This window comes from Scomber japonicus, chromosome 17 (assembly GCF_027409825.1).
Source record: "Scomber japonicus isolate fScoJap1 chromosome 17, fScoJap1.pri, whole genome shotgun sequence".
Lineage (NCBI taxonomy): Eukaryota > Metazoa > Chordata > Actinopteri > Scombriformes > Scombridae > Scomber > Scomber japonicus.
In genome coordinates, this window is record NC_070594.1 from 15,760,881 (window position 1) to 15,781,396 (window position 20,516).

A 20,516-nucleotide genomic window follows, 5' to 3' on the forward strand; every position below is an offset into this window, starting at 1 on the left:
GTGCACTCTGCCACCATACTCCGAAGAGGAGAAAAAAATGATTGTGTCCGGGGATGTCTGTTTCTGTCTGTCTCACCTCGTCTTTTCCTCTTTCTTATTTTTCTTTTTCCTTCGTCTCTATAGATCTGTGATTCTCACTGCACTCTTTCTCTTTATTCTGCTTCCAAACTTGATCTCCATCTACTGGCCTCTCTGTTGTCTCACACTCTCAGTTCTTCTCATTGTCCCTGCGTCTGACTTCCTGTCACTCACACGTCTCACAGAGAGCCACCGGGCCACTGGCTGCCTTTGAAGTCCTGAGTGTTGTGACTAGCTGGCTGTGTGACAAGGGTCTCCAAGCAAAGCCCGGCCCTCATGAATATCCAGCCACATTATTTGAATGGCCTCTCCTCCCCAGACAGCCGAGCTGACACTGGATTGGCTCTCCCCTGAGCCAATGAGAGCTGGCCTCTCACTGGGGCAGGTGGATGTTGGGCATTTAATTGGTTTTATTTGACAGGAAGAACTTTATATAGGGATGTAGAAGGTAAATTCACATTTTTTATTAGAATATTTTGTTGTTATGATTCTGGCTGATATAAAAGTAATAATTTAACAGGGGGTAGCTTTTATATACTCCTTCAAAAATGCTTTGGAATAGAAACTCCATCCAACTGTGGTACACATTTGTAAGATCTTTATGAATTTAAATTACAAGCTTATTTGACAATTTAATTGTGTTTGCCATAAAAAAAACCTCATAAAATATCTGCTGTGTTTCAGACAATTTGTTATTTGGTCTAATTTGTTTTAGAGGATAAAAGTAATAAAAGAAACACAATCAGAAATTGGTTTTTGGCAGTAAAATCACTCAGATCTAACACTTAGAGTAATAGTCAGTGTACATAACATAAACCCACTCTCTGATCCCAGCCTCTCAAATATACAAGTTGGCTGTTTTTCTCTATTTTAGATCATTTAAATTGAATATTTTTTGCTTTTGGACTTTTAGTCTAACAGAAACAACTGAAACAAAAAATTTGAAACATACGAGGTAATACTAGTCAGGGCACATTTTGAATATGACCTAATGAATCTCTAATGCAATGTCTGAAATAAAATCGACATCTTTTCACACAGATATTAAGAAACATATGGACACACATCACACAGGGAAACACACTGTCACTACGCCTTAACTGATTTACAGCTACAGTACTTGATCTGATCTAATCAGCTATGGCTGTGTGCCTAATGTGATGCTTTCGCCTTTCACTGGCAACACACATGAGAGGCACAGTAAGTAGTCACGCAACAAAAAGGTTAACAGGTGCAAAAAGATATAGTCAAACAGAGGCAACATCACATGGAAAAGATATATCATTTAATTCTCAACTTCAAGTTATACGTGACATGCAACTCAAAGTGCTGAACATGAAGAGTTAAAAAGAACATAAATTTGAATTTAAAAACAGATTTAAATGAATAAAGTATAATATATAATTTATATAAAGCCTATCATTTTAAAACTGTATGTGTCCTGTACCAGTGATCGTGAAATTTTTTTTTTTTTTTTTTTTTTTTGCATATGCTCTAATGCTGCAACTATTTTCATTATTGATTTAACTATTGATTTTCTTCTTGAAAATGTCAAAAATGGTGAACAAATATCAATCACCATTTCCCAAAGCCCAAGATGCTTCCTAATTTATTTTTTTTTCCCCGAAATGAACAGTCCGCCAAATATATTCGTTTTATGATCATAGGAAACTATACAGTGATTAATTTTGTCAATCAGCTCATCAATTAATTGTTGCAGCCTTAATAGACTCACAGGAACCGATATTCTGATTTTGCTGAAATTCTATAATTAGAAGATCTATGAAATTATACCTTTAATAAAAACAGGAATACAACAGGCCATCAGTCCACCAATGAATGTTGACATCTCCCCTGTGAGAGTGAAGTTAAGTAGACTTGGGCTCAGTGGGTCTTATGCAACCTGTGGTCACATATGTCCTAATCCACTTAAAAGAAAGATAAACATGAGATCTTTCAGGGTTCATGTCAACACAAATCCCAAACACAAATCTATAAACACAAACACAACAGCTTTACAGTGTGTGGGCCAAACTCAGTTCGTAACAGCACAGACTGAAGCTTGCTGTGATTCTCATTTGCACATCAGTCCCTGTATGCTTGCCATGGAGAATGGCTCAAATTACTGTAATATTATCTTTGATTAGAGCGAATAAACATTTTCCTTCCACATTTTTCCAGTTCTATCTTTGATTTGATATCCTAGTATATAAGTCAATATCCCTTCATATTGTCCATCACATGCTGGAAGTCCAAGTTCAACAAATCTCATCTTTAATGTTTTTCAAAATTCCTCAGTAAAATTAGACAAAGTTGCAGATAATGGACTCAATGCTAGTCAAAATTCATCTCCAAATGATCACAGTTTAAAATTTGATTTGAGCTTAAACGTGCAGATTTCAAAGGGAGACTCTTGTCAGTCTCGGTTAGTCCCTTTCTCTCACTCTTGGACTTGACGTTGTGCCTGTGCACCTAGCTGACCCCCACCAAACCAATCTCCACAGGAATGAAATCACCTGCACTAATCTGTTGCTCAGATAAAAGCCAGACAGCAGACTGCGTGGAGTGGACCTTATCTCATTATGCACCACATGAAACAGCTCGACAACACAAACGCATACTGCGCAAAAGCAGCCGCATAACACAAACATGTGAGCTTCAAGCACATGCAAACACAAAGGAGAAAGTACATACAAAAAGCCATACATAATAGAGTGTGATTTCTAATTCCAGATAATTTTTATCTCAACCATAAAACACAAAGAGCCAGACACTGAGTGCTACTATCATATCAAATCTCCTCAAGTTAATGTATCACCTAAAAAATTATCTACACAGGAATTATCTTTTATAAACCATTTAGGAAACTAAATGTTGACGTTAAAGCCAAGTGGCTCTTATCTCATAGTGGCTTTTAGTTTGGCTGCTGCCATCAATGGATTTCATATATTCATACAAGTGGCCAAGTACGTAGATTAATACTTTTATCAATGGAGCTGATACCTGCCGAAGGTTGATATTTTCTTTGGCACCAGCGGAGCGGTCTTTCGACGCACCACAACAATAGTATGACACACTTGACTCAAGCCAGAGCGGCGTCTAGTAGTGGCCCACTTGAAGCAAAGAACACTTATGAGTAGGCTAGTTTATTTATTCTGATAATTCACTTGTTACAGTGTGCTGCTGTATAAAAGGGTTTGGGTTTTTTTTGTTTGTTTTTCCACTGCTTTGCAGACGCTCTAGTTGAATTGAGTTGACTTGAGTTTAGTTGATGATGTGCAGGAGAGGTCAGAAAAGCCTGTGGGGTTTAAAAATGATATAATGTCACCATGTCAGTCATTTAACAGTTCGCCCAGGCCGTCATACAGGCTTGAACTGCCACTGGTTGGTAATGAACACATCCAGCAGGTAAAGTTACTATTAATTTGTAGTTGTGGTTCTGACAACCTGAAAAACCTAATCCCAATATTGGCCCTGCTTTTAGCTCTGTTTGTCTCCACCAGGTATTTCCTGAGGGGAAAATATCTAGGCCTGTGTCCGAAATCACTCCCTATTTACTATATATTGCCCTACATTTACCCTATGCCATTTTATTTGAGTTTCCAAATGCTGAATGAGTAAATATATCCACTATATAGAGCCCTCAAATACACTACCTTCCGTTAACAATCCCACAATGCAATGTTCCACATTTTAAAGGTGTAAAAACTACTGTCACACAAATTAACAATGATGCGATTAGATTAGATTAGATTAGATTAGATTAGATTGGATTGTCAGAAATCTTGATTTGCTGCTCACTGTTGAATGAACTATTTAGTGTTTATAATATAGGTAGTAGTGAATGAGTGAATAAGCCTAGGTCTTTACCCGATCACCATCGCTAACTGTGTCTGTCTGCCGTGTGGAGGTGGGCAGACATGACAGTGGGTTAATTTAGTGTTTTTTCACTAAAATCTGGAAACTACACTGATGAGAGCTGTGAGAATGAACCAAATCAGTAATTGCCTGTTAGAAAACCAAAACAGTGAGTTGAAAGACGCTTAAACTGGACTGCAGAGTTGGGTGATAATTATTTGTGGGTTTGCCACCATAAGTGTCCACTTTTACAAACATTTAATATATTTTAATATAAAAATATTGATTAAAGCAGCTTTAAAGTAATTGATACGTCCTACTTAAAACTTTAAAAATGTGTTTAGAGGTAAAAATGGACAGCTGAACTTAAATAAAAACCTATAAAACAACTTCAAGCACACAACTAAATGACAGAAACACAGATGATGGAGGACAAATACACTCAACAAACAGAACAACCACATGAGCCAAAGCAAAAATCACAAGAACTGGCAAGAAACGGGAAAACTAAAGCTAAAAGCAGCAAATGAAATAAAATCTACACGGTGACAGATCACCATCAAACAGATTTTTACACTGCCGAAGCTGAACTGAAGACAGGAGTTCAATAGTTGCTCCGTGGGGATGCTGCTTGTAAAAAAAAAAAAAAGCCAGCTGCCAGCTATTGACCCTGCACACCAGATACATTCAGTATTCTGAGAGGAAAAGTAAAAGTAAGGGTGAAGCAGACACACTTTATAGGACTGAAAACACACCCATCACCCATACACACCCACAGAATGTAAACTCACAGCCACTATAATCTCAGCCTCTGGGGACAGTTGTGGGATTGACTTCCAAATCTGGACACTGGTCACTCCTCAACTCCAACCCCCACCACACACACACAAACACACACAACCATCACCCCCAGATCAAGTAAGTGTAATCTGCTTAGTTTATGCCTGACTCACAGTCATCCATCAATTACTGAGAAAGTGGGAAAGACTATTGACACTGTGTGCAAACACCATTGTCTCACTGCACGACACAGTAGCTCTCAGACACTTAAGTGGTTCACAAAAGGGTTAGGGTTAGAAAGGAGGAGAAAGAGAAAGGAGGACAAGGGAAGAGAAACATGAGCTAAAATATATATAAAGAGTGAGATAAAATTACGTAGCTTCCTTCTATAGGCATGCTTTACAGTTTGATGTCTTTAAATAGATGGATGGGAGGTAAATGATACATGAAAAGATGGATTGAGTGACAGATGAGCACATGGATTAGGATCAATTTCATAGTATTGATCAGTACCACACTGTACAGGGATCAGGGGTCATATACATATACACACACATACGCACGCACGCACACACACACACACACACACACACACACACACACAGCAGGAATCATGTGTGAATAATCGGTTTCTTTCCAGAAACCTTAGAAATCCTTTGGGAGAGGCTTAAAGCAACGTAACCATAGAAATGTCACTTAGAGCTACCAGGACCTGCTACTGCTGCTATCCTCAGCGGGTCAATGGTCTTTGAATGATTTCCACTTATCTCTGGATCTGGGATCAAGGTCCCACTTGGGAGGAAGTGAGTCAGGGCTGTGAAACATATATGCACAGGAGGCAGGGTTTCATTAAAGCTAATTTAGGATCATCTTTAATGTTTGAGACTAAGAGAAAGAAAAGGGCTTCTATACAGCATGTTTTAAACACCCTAATAACTTTCCTGGATTGCCCCCTAGTGGACAGACTTTTTTTTTAATGAGAGCTCATTATTTAAAAAGCACTTTAGTAAGGACTCTAGTGGAACATGTGTGACTGATGTTTAATCTTCATTTCCCCCTCTGTCCCATCACCCATGCTGTCTGTTTGCAGGAGCCAATCTATAGGTGCTTATGTAACCAAGCCTCTCCTAACGACATAATGTGGATTACCACAGCCCAGCCCCATCACATCCTCAACAAGCGGTATTGGATTAAATGGTCAGCTTCTGGTCTCCATCTCTGCCAGTAGCCTTAATTCACTTCCTCTTTTCTAGAAAAGGCAAAAGAGGAGGAAAACATTTCTTATTTCTTCTCCCTCTTTGTGAATGGTGTCCTTGAGTCCTGGTAGAGGAGGTTGAGTATTTAGTAGCACTTAGAAGTTGTTCAGTGTTTTCTCTGATCAACATCTTTAATATGTACCCTGTTTCTGTCTATTCTATACAAAGGATATCCATCATGTTTGTCCATCTGGGATCCTATATTTAACTATTTACTTTTTTCTGTAAAGGGGTTAATTTTTGATGAGTTCTTCATCCATTTCAGTCAATAGATAGAAGGTATTGTATGTTGTATAGATGTTAAACTCTTTGATACTAATTTGTGATTGGAAGATGTGGAAAAAAACTAAGTGAATTTACTCAGGTGCAATTTTGGGGTAGTTGAATTTCATTTGAGTGTTTCCTTGTCTATTCCATACTTACACTTCACATTTCATTATGCCACTACATTTATCTGACCGTTGTAGTTACTTGTTACTTTGCAGATTAAAACATGTCCAAGAAATGCTTCTCCATGAATGCCTCAACATTTAAATCCCTTTTAAATCCACTTTTTAGCACTTTGTTAATTGTTGCACTGCTTTATTGTATTTTTATGAACTGGTCCTAGTTGTTTCTTACTTACAAAGAAAAAAAACCCCTGCTATGTAGCGCTCTTTCTCATTGTACTTACCTCGTCAGCTACTTGAGGCTCTTTTGAGTCTCTGTCCACTAATGCTTGATTGTCTTGCCTGTCTTGTAAGTCGCATTAGATAAAAGCATCTGCCACAGGACTAAATATAAATGTAAACTTCTCACATGGTTTAATTCAAATAATTCTCCCAAGTCCAAAGAGGTTAAATTACACATTATTTTACTTCACCAAAAAAAGACATTAGACAGAAATCGCCCCAGATTTATAAAGATTAATGTTGCAGCTCCTTGTTTTTTCTTCCTTCTCACTAATCATCTCATGAGTCCTCAGATTTATCTTGCGAGCCTGTGGAGCGGATTTGACCTGTAGACTGGAAACTACTGGACTAGAAGCTACTAAACTGTATATTTATGTAGTTAAAATGAGCTCCACCTCAACCAGCTACAGCTGTAGAATCATATTTACATATTTTTGCTTCAGCATTAATGATCTAATATATAATTATAAGTCACAGGCATTTTTCTACAAAATGAGTACTTTTTATACTTTGTATATTACATTTATCTGATAATATATAAGTCACAGGACATTTTCATACATTGACCACATTTACATTTACCATTTAATACTACTGCACTTTTACTTATAGTGATTTTAAATGCAGGAGTTTTACTTAAAATGTAGTATTTCAGGAAGTGTTAGTGGTACTTTTACTTAATTAAATGATGTTCTTCCCCCACTGGTGAATTGGGATTTTGGTCTATATAAATAACATTTTAAACACACACACACACACACACACACACACACACACACACACACACACACACACACACACACCTGGTTCCCAGACCTGTCTCAGGTGAGGAGCCCACAACACACACACAGAATCCTGGGAGTCAGCACCACACACCTACTGCTGATGTCAGGAACTATTACACACACATTCACATACCCACCCACCCACTCTCACACAAAACACAGCACACCATCTATCTCATCATACATCACACTTTTATCTCCACAGGTGGCAAATTTAGCCCTCTGGCTCTCTGTCAGCATGTCTCTGTCAGCATGTCTACAATAAACAAATCAACACAGATGCAAAAAAAAAAAAAAGTCTGCCACAGTTTCACGTGTTCACACTCTGGCTTTTTCTCTATCTAACTCTCTGTCAGCAGCTCCACAGGTGAGTGTGTCTCATTGCACGACACTGTATCACACCACAGAGAGCTTATGCCAATACACTCAGCTATCTTCTTTCTAATCCTTCACCACCCTGTCCTTCCTCATCTGGTCATACAAATCAACTCAGGGACAATGCTAGGAATTCCTAATTATTGGGCAAGATGTGACAATATGCTCCCACCCTCCTTCTCCAGGCTTAGAGGGGGGTCCCTCTGGTCATACCTCAGCCAGTTAGCCCGCTCAGTGCAGTCCGCTGATTCTGGCCACGCCAAGGTACACCGGTCCAAATGTAATTTTCTGCAAGATTACACATGATAATGACTCTCTTTTGGAGGGTCGCCATAAATGATGACTTTCAATTATAGATAACTATCGATCTGTCAACAGAAGCAGCGAGAGAGGAGAGAGGGGCAGAGCTGGGGGAGATGTAATGTTATGTTTGCTGACATCTTTCTTGATACCACATGCGCACACACACACACACAGATACACACAAAGACACAGTGGACATTACTGCAGAACAATTGCTCAACTGCAAACAAAGTCCTATACAGGCTTAAAAGCAAGTATTGATGTTAGCCAATAAAGAGACTGAGAGATGAGTTCACCTGGGAGCAAGAGTAGACCTTCAGTTTTATCACCTGGTCAGACACACATACATACATACATACACACACACACACACACACACACACACACACACACACCACTGTTCCCACATGCATTCAAACACCACACTGGACTGTTTCTAAGCAGAAAGGGACAAAAAACCCATCGGCTGAAATTAAAAGAGTCCTGCATTTTACTTCTTCCACATTTTGCTCGTCCTTATTGCTCTGCTCAGTACTCACTGTCAGTTTCATCCACTGGGCTGGCTGGTCCTCTCCGCTCTACAGCTGCAGTCAGTCAGTCAGTCAGTCTCAAGGACAAACGCTCTCCTCGCCTCCGGTCTCTGTAGCTCAGCGATGCAGCAGCACACACACACACATACACACACACCCAACACACACACAAATATATAAATGTGCACACACACACACACACACACACTCTTCCCCTCTCCTCCTTTCTCTCCTCTCAGCGTCTCACTCTGAGAGAGTGTGTCAGACAGAAAGTGAGTCTAAAAGAAGGAGTATGGGGGGGGAGCAGATTGTGTGTGTGTGTGTAAGGGGGGGGGGGGCACAGCCAGCGTCCCCTTAATGCAGAGGGAGGTGGGTAGAAAGGAGGGTAGAGGACACACAGCGCTCCTGTATTCCCATAGATACAGAGGAGGGATTTCTATTGCAGCACAGCCTTGCAAAGATGGGAGAGAAAGAGGCAGGGAGGGAGGGAGAGCATCATATTTCAGCTATGTTGAGTCAGCATGTGAATATGATGCATGTGTTGATAAGAGTTGGTCAAATTTAGAGGGCATGTTCTTATAGACAGTTATAGATTAAAGCTGTGTTTGTGTGTTGTAGTAACATGAGCTTCTTCTGGTTTGTGCTTAATTGATTGATATCATGATTGGTGTCAGAAGCTGAACTGGCTTCACAAAATATATTTCAACAGGTTTATAGGTTTCAGACTTATTTCAGTGTGAGGGGAGTGAATCATGTAAAAAAAGGATGAGGAAAGTTATTTCAAACTGTTAGTAGCTAGTGAGCTGGTATCAAAAATTGAGCCGTAGTAACACCAGACACAGATGTAAATTTGAGCCTGACCAATACATTGGCAAAGCTGATACTGGCTGGCTTTAGCTTGTCACAGTATATTGATATTGGCATAAATGTCAGCCAGTCCAAAAAATATTGTAGTGCATAAATGCCAAAGTGATGATTGAGTCTATTTAGAAACAGTGTCGCCAACAAAGAAAACTGTGTTACACTGCTTTCATAATCTTTCATAATGTTTAATTCTAGGCTTTATAACAAGAAAACTGTGAATAGAAATTGATATTTAATTTTTTTCTCTTCCGGTGAGAAACATGCAGAGGGGGGTGCAAGTAACATTGATTAATTCCCTCATTTCATATCACAACTCAAAACACATCTGCCCATTTCATCTGATGCCAATTGCTCTGTCACTTTTATATTGTCTTTATTTTTATATTGTATTATATTGTTGTTTCTTTTTAATGTGTTCTGTAACTCTATACAGTGTCCTTGAGTGCCAAGAAAGGCGCCTTTAAATGAAAATGTATTAAAGTACTGGCCTGTAGTCTTCTGTTCAGCTTGCATAAAGCCCAAACAACCTCTATTAACAAGGTAGAGGAGACTGTATGTAATGAGAGTGGAAAGCCGGGGCCAAAGGTCCACAATTCACACATTGTGAACACGGTAATAACTGAAGATGATGCAGACAAGAACATTTTACTCAGACAGTTAGAGGACACGGAGTAAAGGTGGGGGGAACAAAACATGATTTTGAAAACGACCAGTCTCCTCCATCCCCAATTGAAATTTCATCCTTGTGTTACATTCTCATTGAACAATAACCAGCACACAGTTTAGGGAGCCTCTGAGTTTAATAGTATTTTCAGACAGTTTACCTCACACTTCTCTCAATTGGCCCAACGGGGTATAAATCATCTCTCTAGTGATCCAACAAAAGATAAACTGTGTGAGGGGAAACAAATATGATTGAGGAACAATTTCTTGCACATTTTCTGTCTCATAATTCAATATTTTATTGTACCTCAAACTCCCAACTGCACTTAAAAGTAATTTCAAGCCTTACTCAAGACTTAGTATGTTGCAGGCCAATATGTTGACAACCCCCAAACATTTCAGAATGAAAAAAATAACATGTCTAACTAGATCATAAAAGTACACAAAGCAGTGTTTCCTCTACTGTTTTTTATTGTCTTTAAAGGCCCCGCATGACCACACAGGTGTTCTCAATTCTGCTTAATTAGCCCTCAATCAGTTTGTACTCGCTCACAGTCCTGAGAAAAGGTCTAATGAGGAAAATTGAGTGAAAACACCTTTTAGTCACGAGAATGTAGTGCTTCGTATTAAAACGGAACATGACTTCATTTTGTTTTTCAACATCTGAGAAAAATGGGATTAGCTAAATTAATTCTTTTTTTTTTTGTACTTCATCAGAATTTTACATAACCTGACAGTCATTTACTTGTTTCACTGCATGACTACGGCAGGCTAGATATTGCAGAAGAAAAGCAGTCAATGATAAAAAACTTAAACATTGGATCAAATAGGACAGTAAAGCAGTAAGATGGCAAGACTTTATCTCACGTTTTCCTGGTAAACATCAACAGAAACCTGCTGTGGTCCCAGCTGCACATGCATACATAGAAGTGCCAAAAGAAAGGAAAATTGTGGTTTTGATTTATATCTTTTTTTTTTTTTTTGGATAGATAAAAACATTCTGATGACTCCTTCCATTAAAATAATAAGAAATAAAATGGATGTGAAAAAACAACAACTAAATATAGTCATATAATCCCAACACACATCCATACAGTGTACCCTAACTTCACCACAATAAAAGGAACCCAATATAAATCTTGAGGTATGGCCTACTCAACTCGTCTTTGATTCCAATAAACTTGTGCAATATCAGACAAAACCATTTATGGATAATTCACTAACCTATACCGCTGACTGAAATGAAACCGAACTGTCATCGTTGGCTCTCGGTGTATGGTCAACTTCAACATGACCCCGGTTCTCTGACCTGTAACGCTGGCATCTGAGGTAAAAGGGCTGAGGCAGCATGCCAACTTCACACACTAACAATGAGGCTGTATCAGTGTCATTTATTTTCTCCAACGTGGAGTTTTGACAGGACAAGTCTTTTCTCCTGCTCAATTCTTCTGTCATTCTGTCCATTTTATGCGAGCAGTCTGTCTCTTGCAGTTTCCCCAATATGGGAAAGTTTCTCTCTCGTCATACTGCCTCACATGCCTGGTTTATTCTGGACCTTTTTCTATTTGTTTGTTGGCCTGAGCAGCATTTCATCTCTGTCCTCCTTGTAGTTTTTGGGACGTCTTACACCGAGTCTGCTCCAGGTTCAGGACCCAGTAACCGGGTGTTCAGTTGAAACCTAGACCTGTGCCTTTGGGTCTCTGTGTGGCCCGGATGGGCTCAGTGATGCCCCTTCCCTCTGGGCCCAGGCCCATCCCTGGGCTCCAGCCCATGCTCTGCAACATGCGGCTCCCCATGTTTGAGTCAGGGATGGGAGCCGCGCCCTCCCCAACTACTCCTGGAGAGAGAGAGAGGTCACAGGTTAGAGGAGAAAAAGATTTTGACAGCTTGTGTATAAGAACACAACTCTGAAAATACACTAACAAAATCCCAATGACTAAGTATTACAATAAATCACATTATATAGTTAATGGTTTGCTTTCAGACAAAATTATGTAAACACCTCATTATTAAAATAAATCATCAGAATTACCAACACTGCTACAAATGTGTCTCAATGACAAATTAGCAGCAACTGTCAGCTATAAAAAAAAATTCTGAAAAGCAGCACTTTGATATTTGAGGTTTGAAGGCAACAACAGAATTAGCAGAGCCTCAGAGACTAACCGCATGTGCATCAGTCAACCTCAAACTTAAATAAATATGTCACATTTAACAAAGATTTGTTACAGTAACAAAAAAAGTAAAAGTTGGACCATAAAAAATATACAGCAGACAACTTAATAAAGCCATCTTTGCCGATATTTGTTAAACATTTGTTCAATTATTCAATTAGTTTATGAAAAGAAAATGACTGATAAGCAATATAGATAATTCATTATTGAAGTTAATTATCAAAATTATTGGTTCAAGCTTCTCATATATGGGAGTATTTTACATGACTGTACAAAACATTGTTCATTGAGATTTTTTTTTTGAACAACAAATCATTAACTTCTTATTGTAAAAAAAGAGAAATAATGAACAGTTCTGATCGCAGTGTTTTGGTTCTTCGACCTACTTTCTGTCACAGCTTCAAAGTATGCCACCATAAAACTTGTTGCAATTAAATCTCTCCTCCAGTGACGTCTTCAACCTATTAAAATTGTGAAGCTCCTCTGAGTCTGAAGCAGCAGCATCTAAGTAATGCAATAATGTAATTGACTTTGCCACATTTACAGTGCCGTTTCCACGACATCCAGTGAGGGGAAGCGCCATACCCATGTCCGTCTCAGACTGATAATGCTCGTTTTGTTCCCGTACTTCCTGGAAGTGTGTGGTCTAGTAACAGAGGCTGACGTATTACCTAGTTTAATCCACACTTTATTTGTATGCAGCATGAGGTTAAGCTGCCTGCTCATTCACTGACATGATTGTTGAGTCCCAGGTAGGTCAGAGCCAAACTGTCACAACTCACATTTGGCCAGCCCTCGCCGCTACGGTCTCCCTCTGTTCCTGAAAACCCCAACTGTGTCTGAAGTACACGCTTGAGTTGTGCATTACATCATTAATTATGTCACTTTAGGCGATGAAACTTCAGCTGTCTGGACTTCATGACCTTTGCATAAGCCTGCTAATTGAGTATTAAATGGTTCTTGCAAGTAATTTCAATTAAAAAACAACCAAATAAATCATTTTTGTTTAGTTGTGCTCATTTATTCCTTCACTCTTGTGTGCTCTCTATATCCGTTCATCACATTTCTAACTATGAGTATTTTTTGTGCGTGTGTAGAGAGAGCAAACTACCTCAAAACAGATGATAAACTGTGTCCTGTACTGTTCTTAATTGATCCCCGATTGTGCATAAATTATGATCACAATATTGGACATGGCTTCAGAGTAAATATCTTATAATGGGAGTTTGGCCTAACAGCATAAGGTTTTCATAAATTGCCTTTCCTCCAGAAGTAGCAACTGGCCTGAGAGAAAGGAGTGTGGTTTGGGGAAGGGGGGGTGGGGTGAAAAAACAAGAGTAACTGGCTAAGAGCTAATCCAGTATCTGACAGCACGACTAGCCAGCTGACTCTTCTCCAACAAAGCTTAGGAGGAAAGGGGGTTAAGAGCTAAAGCAGGGTTTAATAATGGGAAGAGGAAGGGAGAGGGGTATGAAGGATGAGCAACACGCTTCTCTCAGTTCACTCTTTAAAAAAATGTGGGACGAGACCCTCATTTCTCACCCTAGCCCGCTTGCGTTCAGATCAGTGCATGTGCGAAAAACAGAAGGCGAGGAGGAAAGAAGGCTGGTGGACATACTGAGCTCGACAGAGAGGGGGAAGAAAACAAGCAGGAAAACTAGAGCCAAAAATACAATAATAGAGCTGGTTGGTAATAAGAGCCAGATGGTGTGTTAGGTGTAGCAAGGTGCGCATCCGATACCTGAGGGTGCGGTGGAACCGAGGGGGGCTGCTTTTCGCCTCCGCTTGACATCCCCTGTACACAAGGAGCCAAGGTGCCCGCTGGTCTGTCTGCAAATGCAGCCAAGCGACACAAAAATATGGCAGCATTAGTCTGATCTCAAATAACACTACTGATGGTATCTGTTTTATATTATTCTTTTGAAATATACCATTTACCACAAAGGGAAGTAACATTTTGAAGACTGTTCACTTTACATGCTCCTTTCTAGTTACTTTCGAGAATGTTTGCATCTGCTTGAAGACTAACAGCCATTATGGGGTAAAACAACCCTTCATAAAAACACATCACAGGAATCAATAATCAACACACTGATCTGCAGCTGAATGCAGCATTCCCTTTTCCAGCACATAGAATCAAGTGACTTTGGTTCACCTCAATTAAGGAGGAGTTTGCATCTCTGAATTGAGGTTATAAATCAGCCGTATTTCCCCCTTATTCTCACCTGCTGGCTGTTTTTACTGAACAGCTTCTCCGGTGCCCTCTGTCTGACCGCGAGTCCCAGTGCAACTACGGAGAGAAGAGGAGAGACAAAAATGAATGGTCAAACATACATCAACTTATCCTTCAAAACACATCACATGAGTAATACAGTCAACACCAACCAGATTATGTCCTTGAAAGAGATTAAACTCTAAACTTTGTATTTATGCACACTTTGCTAGATTTGAATCACATCTGAATGGGAATAAAAATGAAGCAAAGAAAATGTGACTCACCTGTCCGTGTTCTCTCCTCGAGCCTGAGCTGAACCACGGCCTGTTGGAAACAAAATTGTGGTATTGAGGTTGAATATTCACAAAAACATAGTGTTCCAGTTGCAGAAGTCAAACTGCTATAGATCATCATTTCTTGCTGTAAGGAAACTGTTGGTGCTCTTTCAGGAGCATTTAACTCAGAGAACTCAGAGACCTGACTTCCATTTCATCTGTAGCAATATACAAAAGTTACAGTTCATGCATTTGATAATCAGTCAGAAAAAAATTGTTATGGAATGTGCGTCAGTATTCTAAATTATATGACTTTGCTTTATATTATTGCATATTTTACACAGTTTCATTGTGTCTTTCCTTTTATCCAACCCTGAAAACCAAAACTGTATTACAAGGCAATTAAAATTGAACTACTCACTCATGGGAGTCCTGGGTTTGTCTGCCCAGTCTGTCGTTGAAGCCCTGACTGGTACTGCCCTGCAGCCCAGATTCAGACGCCTGCTGGTTTCCATGGAGACGACTCAACCTGGCCTGAAACCCTGACAGACACAGTGTGGGATTGTCAACAATTAAAAAGCATTATTGAATATACTAAACAGTCCCATAATACTGGGTGGGACACAACACAGAGAGGGAGGGGATCATTTAAAAACAGTACATCAGTGAGAAATCAGTGAAAGCAGGCTTATTTAATGAAAAACACGTGATTGTTAGTATCATTTACTTATTTATTATCATGGCTACTGGACCACAGTGAGGTTACCATGGAAATGTATTCCATGGAGTACTTGGAAATTAAAAGAAAATTGCATTGTTATAGTGTTTAGCCTCGAACATGTGCATCATGAATAATTATGTAATAAACTGTTGTGACTACTCTCTGATCATCTGCTAAATGTCTATCACAGACCACACTAATACCAAAGTCTTAGACAGGAAATGTTACTCCCTAAATTTACTACACAGCCATATGTTGGAGTCTTACTGCTGAACATTGCTTTGATTTGTCTGTTGGATGTGTTTGCCTCCTGCTGGTCATGAGCGAGACTGCAACAACACTGTAAAGTTTGTTCACTGGTCCCCAAACCCTTGTGATTATACTGTAAATACTAACAATATACACTCCTACTGAGTTGTGTAGTATAGTTTATGTCAAAATATGTTGGAAGCTGTCTTAAAAAGACATTTTTATCACCAGTGTGTCTGAGCTTCTACAGGTTTCAGTGCAGTTTTCAAGCGAAGCCTTCTGGTGTGATGGAAGCGTACCTCTCTGTGCTCCGGGGCTCATGAGGGGGAAGGATCCAGTGAGGATGCTATTGAAGACAGGGTCGGCTAGGTCCAGCTCCTCAGACCCCGTCTCTCTCTCCCACCAGGGGACCACTCCTGCCACCCCACATGCACCCCCGGGCCCTGACCCGGCGCCTGGATCACCCTCATAGAACCAGTCGCTCTGCTCGTCGTCACCTGGATGGGAGAGGACAGAGGCAGAAAATGTGACTTCAAAGTCAACTTACTGTGTACTTCTGACTAATACTGTCTGAGATATCTGAGTCAAGTACCTTGCCTCCCCTCATCATTGGTGTAGAGGCCTCCATCACTGCTGTTACTGACACTGCTGGTTTCACTAAAAATGGAAGAAAAAGGAAAAGAAAAAAAGATTAAAGACATTTCACACAAAAAATGGTAAAGAATAAGCCAATAATGGTCCTATGAGCTCACACACACACACACACACACCATGTGTTAGACGTTTTTCAAATCTAGCACCAAAAGTGTTTCTGTAACCACAATTACATTAAACCAATTCATTTAAACCAATATGTTTTTCCACAAACACTTTTTTGATTAAAGGAAAATCAAGTGCTGCCTGAACACAGGCTGCTGTATAAGAATGTTTTTTAAAAAATAAGCTGGTCTAAAATTGGGGGAAAAATATTAAATCAGGAATTTTCTGATAAATAAACATGGTTATGATTTGACAACATATTCTAAACCAGATTTTGGTACTTGACTGCTTTTGATACTCATGAATATGGAAACGGCAGCATTGAGATTCATTACCTGTTGGCCTACAGCCCCACACACAGAGAGACAGAGGAGTTGCAACTTCTGGTCAGGACATGAAAAAAACAAAAGGTCAAAACACTAACCACCTGTCACTCATGTCTTCATCCGAACCCTTCTGCTCCTCCAGCTCCATCTTGTCTTTGGACCCTTCCGTTGGAGATGAGATGGGGTCTTCACTCTCCACCACCACCCCTTCATCCGCAGCCTCTACTCCCAGCCTGTGGGTGGCCAGTTTCCTTTTCTTTATCCTGCTCTTCCCTCCCCCCGGTCCTACCAGGCCACCTCCACAAAGCTCCATGGCAACCCTGGCCTCCTGCCCTGCACCCAGTCTATGGGGCCTGCTGCCAACCCGAGCTTTGGGGACAGGTGGGGGCCCGAGCATGGTGGAGGAGGGGGGCTCTGACTCCACAGGAGGGTCCACAGCCATCCGTTTGACCTTACGTCGTCGCCTAAGACTGCGAGTTCCCTCTGCGGACCCCAGGACACCCAGGTCGTCTGGCCAAAGGGGCCTCTTGCTTCGTCCCATGTCAGCTGTAAGGGGGGTGCGGCGTTTCGGGCCAAGTTGTTCATCCGAGTCGCTGTTGTCACGGGCATGGCTGTTGGCAGCAGACACACCTCCTGTGCTGTTGCGGTAGTCCTGCAACCAATGTCAATGAGGTAAATACCAGACTGTGATCCTAATGCTAAATTAAGAAACTTAAGAGAGACCTATACTTGAGTATGTTTGGGCTGAAGTGATAACACAGCGGTATGCAACACTGACAAATGATTCACATATGAGACATCACAACTGGTTTGGAAGCCAAGGCTTCTAAATTGCTTCCCAGACCTGACATTATCTACAATTTAAACTCAATTACTTCAAAAAATTAAAAGATAGATAACAAGACAATTCAGTGAAATTATCAAGTTAGCACAGAAACAGAAAGAAAAACAATCTGATTCGATTATTTACCAGCTAAAAGATGAAAGTAGAGCGGGTAAAAGGATATAATAGAAAGACAGATAGATTGATAGTTAGGTTATTGTCCCCATGGGGGAAATTTGTCTTGGACTCTGCAAAGTTACACCCATCAAATAACAAAAATAGTGTGCAGGGTACGGTGCAGAAAAATTACACACTATGGCATGAGTCTGTTAAGGTTTGTAGTTGGCCTTCAGTACAGCTACAATGGAAACGTCCAATCACCTTAAATCAACAAACACCACTGAATTGTCGCCACCCTTGCCATAACCTCCATTTATTTTAAGCTATTGTTTAATCTTCCAGCTGATAAAAGAAACAAAGGTGTTGAGAAACATTTACTGAGTTGAGTTACATCAAAAGCATTAGAGAACATAACTTGCTTAACAATTTCCCTTTTTTTACTCAACATCATCTCTGAATGTCTCAAGATTATACTCAAGTGTTTTACTCAAGGACCCTCTCGCTGGCTTGTAGACAAGTTCTGGATCTGAACAAAATACTCACCTTGTGTTCTTCCACACTGGACTCTGAACCCTCACTGAGGTGGCCCGTCTCCCAGGGAGGGTGCGGGTTGTCCGAGCGTCGTTTTCTGCCCCTCCGCTTCCGAGCCTGTCTCTTCAGCAGACAGCCCACTGCCAGTGCATGGTCTCCTCCATCACCAAAACCACCACGCGCAGCTTGCTCCGAGCTCTCCTCCAGCGCTGACACCAGGTCATGGACCAGCTCGTCCATCGTCCGGCGAAAGTGCCTGAGGAGCAGAGAAGATGAGAGATAGGGGTATTATTAATATACATTTATAATTACATAGCTGGGGGAATGCAACTTTTACAGCTTTGTATGTAATTAGGATACTCAAACGAGTTTGAGTCTGTGTTTGAGGATAACTGGTTCATTTCCATTAGTGAAAAAAAAACACTGAAAAAAATTAAGATGTCATTTTTTAAAGAAGACCTAAACCCTACGTCGTGCGTCAAACAAAATTAGACATATATAATATGTCGAAGTGACATTAATGTTTAGAGCCATAAATAAAACGTTAGGTAGCAATGAAACTCAAATGAGCTAAAATAGATAATTATTCACATATTACACACATCTGTTTTTGCCGAGCAAAGTTAAAGACAACACCCAAGGAGTCCCCTGGTTATTACTTGCGATTGTAAATATTTAAAATGTCAGATTTAAGCGTGTACAGCGTAATTTGCAAACGCCCTAATAATGAGCTTAGACACTACACTGTGTTTGCAGTAATTACCTCTGGGTTAAGCTGTATTTTTTCGGGTTGTTATTAGCTTTACAAGCTAACGGTTTCTTGCTAGCTAAGCTAACTGAGTCCACTAAAACAAATAAACAACTATTTTAGCGCTCGTTTACAAGCTAACTAGCTGCAATCACGTAGGAGCATCAGCACAGGTAAAGTATGTTCATCAGAGGTGCTGTCCCCATAAAATAAACAACAAAGAGACGCTTAGATAGGCTGATTAGCTTTGCTGCTATTCAGCTAGCATCGTTAGCTTATAGCTCTAGCCGGCTGATTCACGGACGTGAACAATATGGTACGTCTCGGTGATTTTAAAGACCACCTACCAGCCGGTTCCCGCTTTGCCGATGGTTTTTAGATTAGCTGCACGGAACATTAAAGCCGCCAAATGCCGGATACCTTTAGCCAGAAACAACGGGCAAACACTGACACACTACTGAGACCATCCTGACACAAAAGCTACCGATCAGCCCGCTGGATCAATATGAGACAGCAGGAGGAGGACACGGTGAGAGCGGAGAGGTATGCTACCTTCAGGTACTGGAGGAAAACATGAATGTAGTTTATTTGTGTTATTTTGTAACGTTTATCATAGGGGTGGGAAGGTTTCTTTGGAATACTTTTGATGTAAGAGGTTACAGATTACTAGTTAACCTATTTAAGATTTCATAAATAATGTAACTATTTTAATTACTTAATCAAAGTAATGTAGCTTATTTCATTTGATTACTTTTCTAATTTTCTAATGAATGTTTTTAAGTGTTTGGGTAATTGTACCCCTTAATAAATCTAAATTCAGGGGTTTTTCATGGATATTGACATGATGTATAAGGGAGATCATTTCTTATAAAACAAGATGTATCTTATTTGGAAATGTAATCATTAGTTCATGTAGATTTTGTGTGCTCCAAATAAGGCCCACGTCATGATTTATTTACAAAATTAATGTTGAAAAAATATATTGTTTTCAAATACTAAAAAACAGTTTCATATTTTAACAGTTACATGTTAAATATTTAACAACAATAGGAAAAATATCTCCTCTTGAGCAAAATCTCAAAGGTTTGACTTCAGATGTAACCCCCCTTTGTAATCTTTCATAAATAGCTGTAATTTAATTACACCTTTTTTTTCTCAGTAGCCTAACTGTACCGGATTACTGTTACAATTATTTTGTATTTAAATTACCTCGGCTACATGTAACTATTTACTCCCCAGCACTGTTTATTGGATTAAGTAATGTTTCGATCAGGGTTTAATTTATTGTACATTTATTCCAAATCTTTAATAGACATATTTATTTATATGTAGACTATGATTCGATAGCCTGCAACAACAGTTGTAAATCGGAGTTTAAACACAGCGCTTTTAAATCCGAGTTTAAACATAGG

General features: G+C 39.8%; 1 protein-coding gene across 3 annotated transcripts; it reads right to left on the reverse strand.

Annotated features, from left to right (window-relative positions):
* Nucleotides 1-10,287: 10,287 nt before the first annotated feature.
* Nucleotides 10,288-19,582, reverse strand: gpatch2 (G patch domain containing 2). Of its 3 annotated transcripts, none has more exons than XM_053336612.1 (10): nucleotides 19,452-19,582; nucleotides 18,369-18,612; nucleotides 16,984-17,534; nucleotides 16,390-16,454; nucleotides 16,097-16,294; nucleotides 15,249-15,369; nucleotides 14,837-14,876; nucleotides 14,563-14,627; nucleotides 14,079-14,167; nucleotides 10,288-12,000 (listed from the first exon to the last, which is right to left on the reverse strand). In XM_053336612.1, exons 1-10 carry the CDS (start codon nucleotides 19,499-19,501, stop codon nucleotides 11,831-11,833), a joined length of 1,593 nt encoding a protein of 530 aa, XP_053192587.1. In that variant the 5' UTR covers nucleotides 19,502-19,582; the 3' UTR covers nucleotides 10,288-11,830. The 3 variants fall into 3 exon arrangements, with proteins under 3 accessions (XP_053192587.1, XP_053192586.1, XP_053192588.1); XM_053336611.1 differs by having other exon boundaries at nucleotides 16,981-17,534; XM_053336613.1 differs by lacking the exon at nucleotides 10,288-12,000 and having other exon boundaries at nucleotides 14,050-14,167; nucleotides 16,981-17,534.
* Nucleotides 19,583-20,516: the final 934 nt, after the last annotated feature.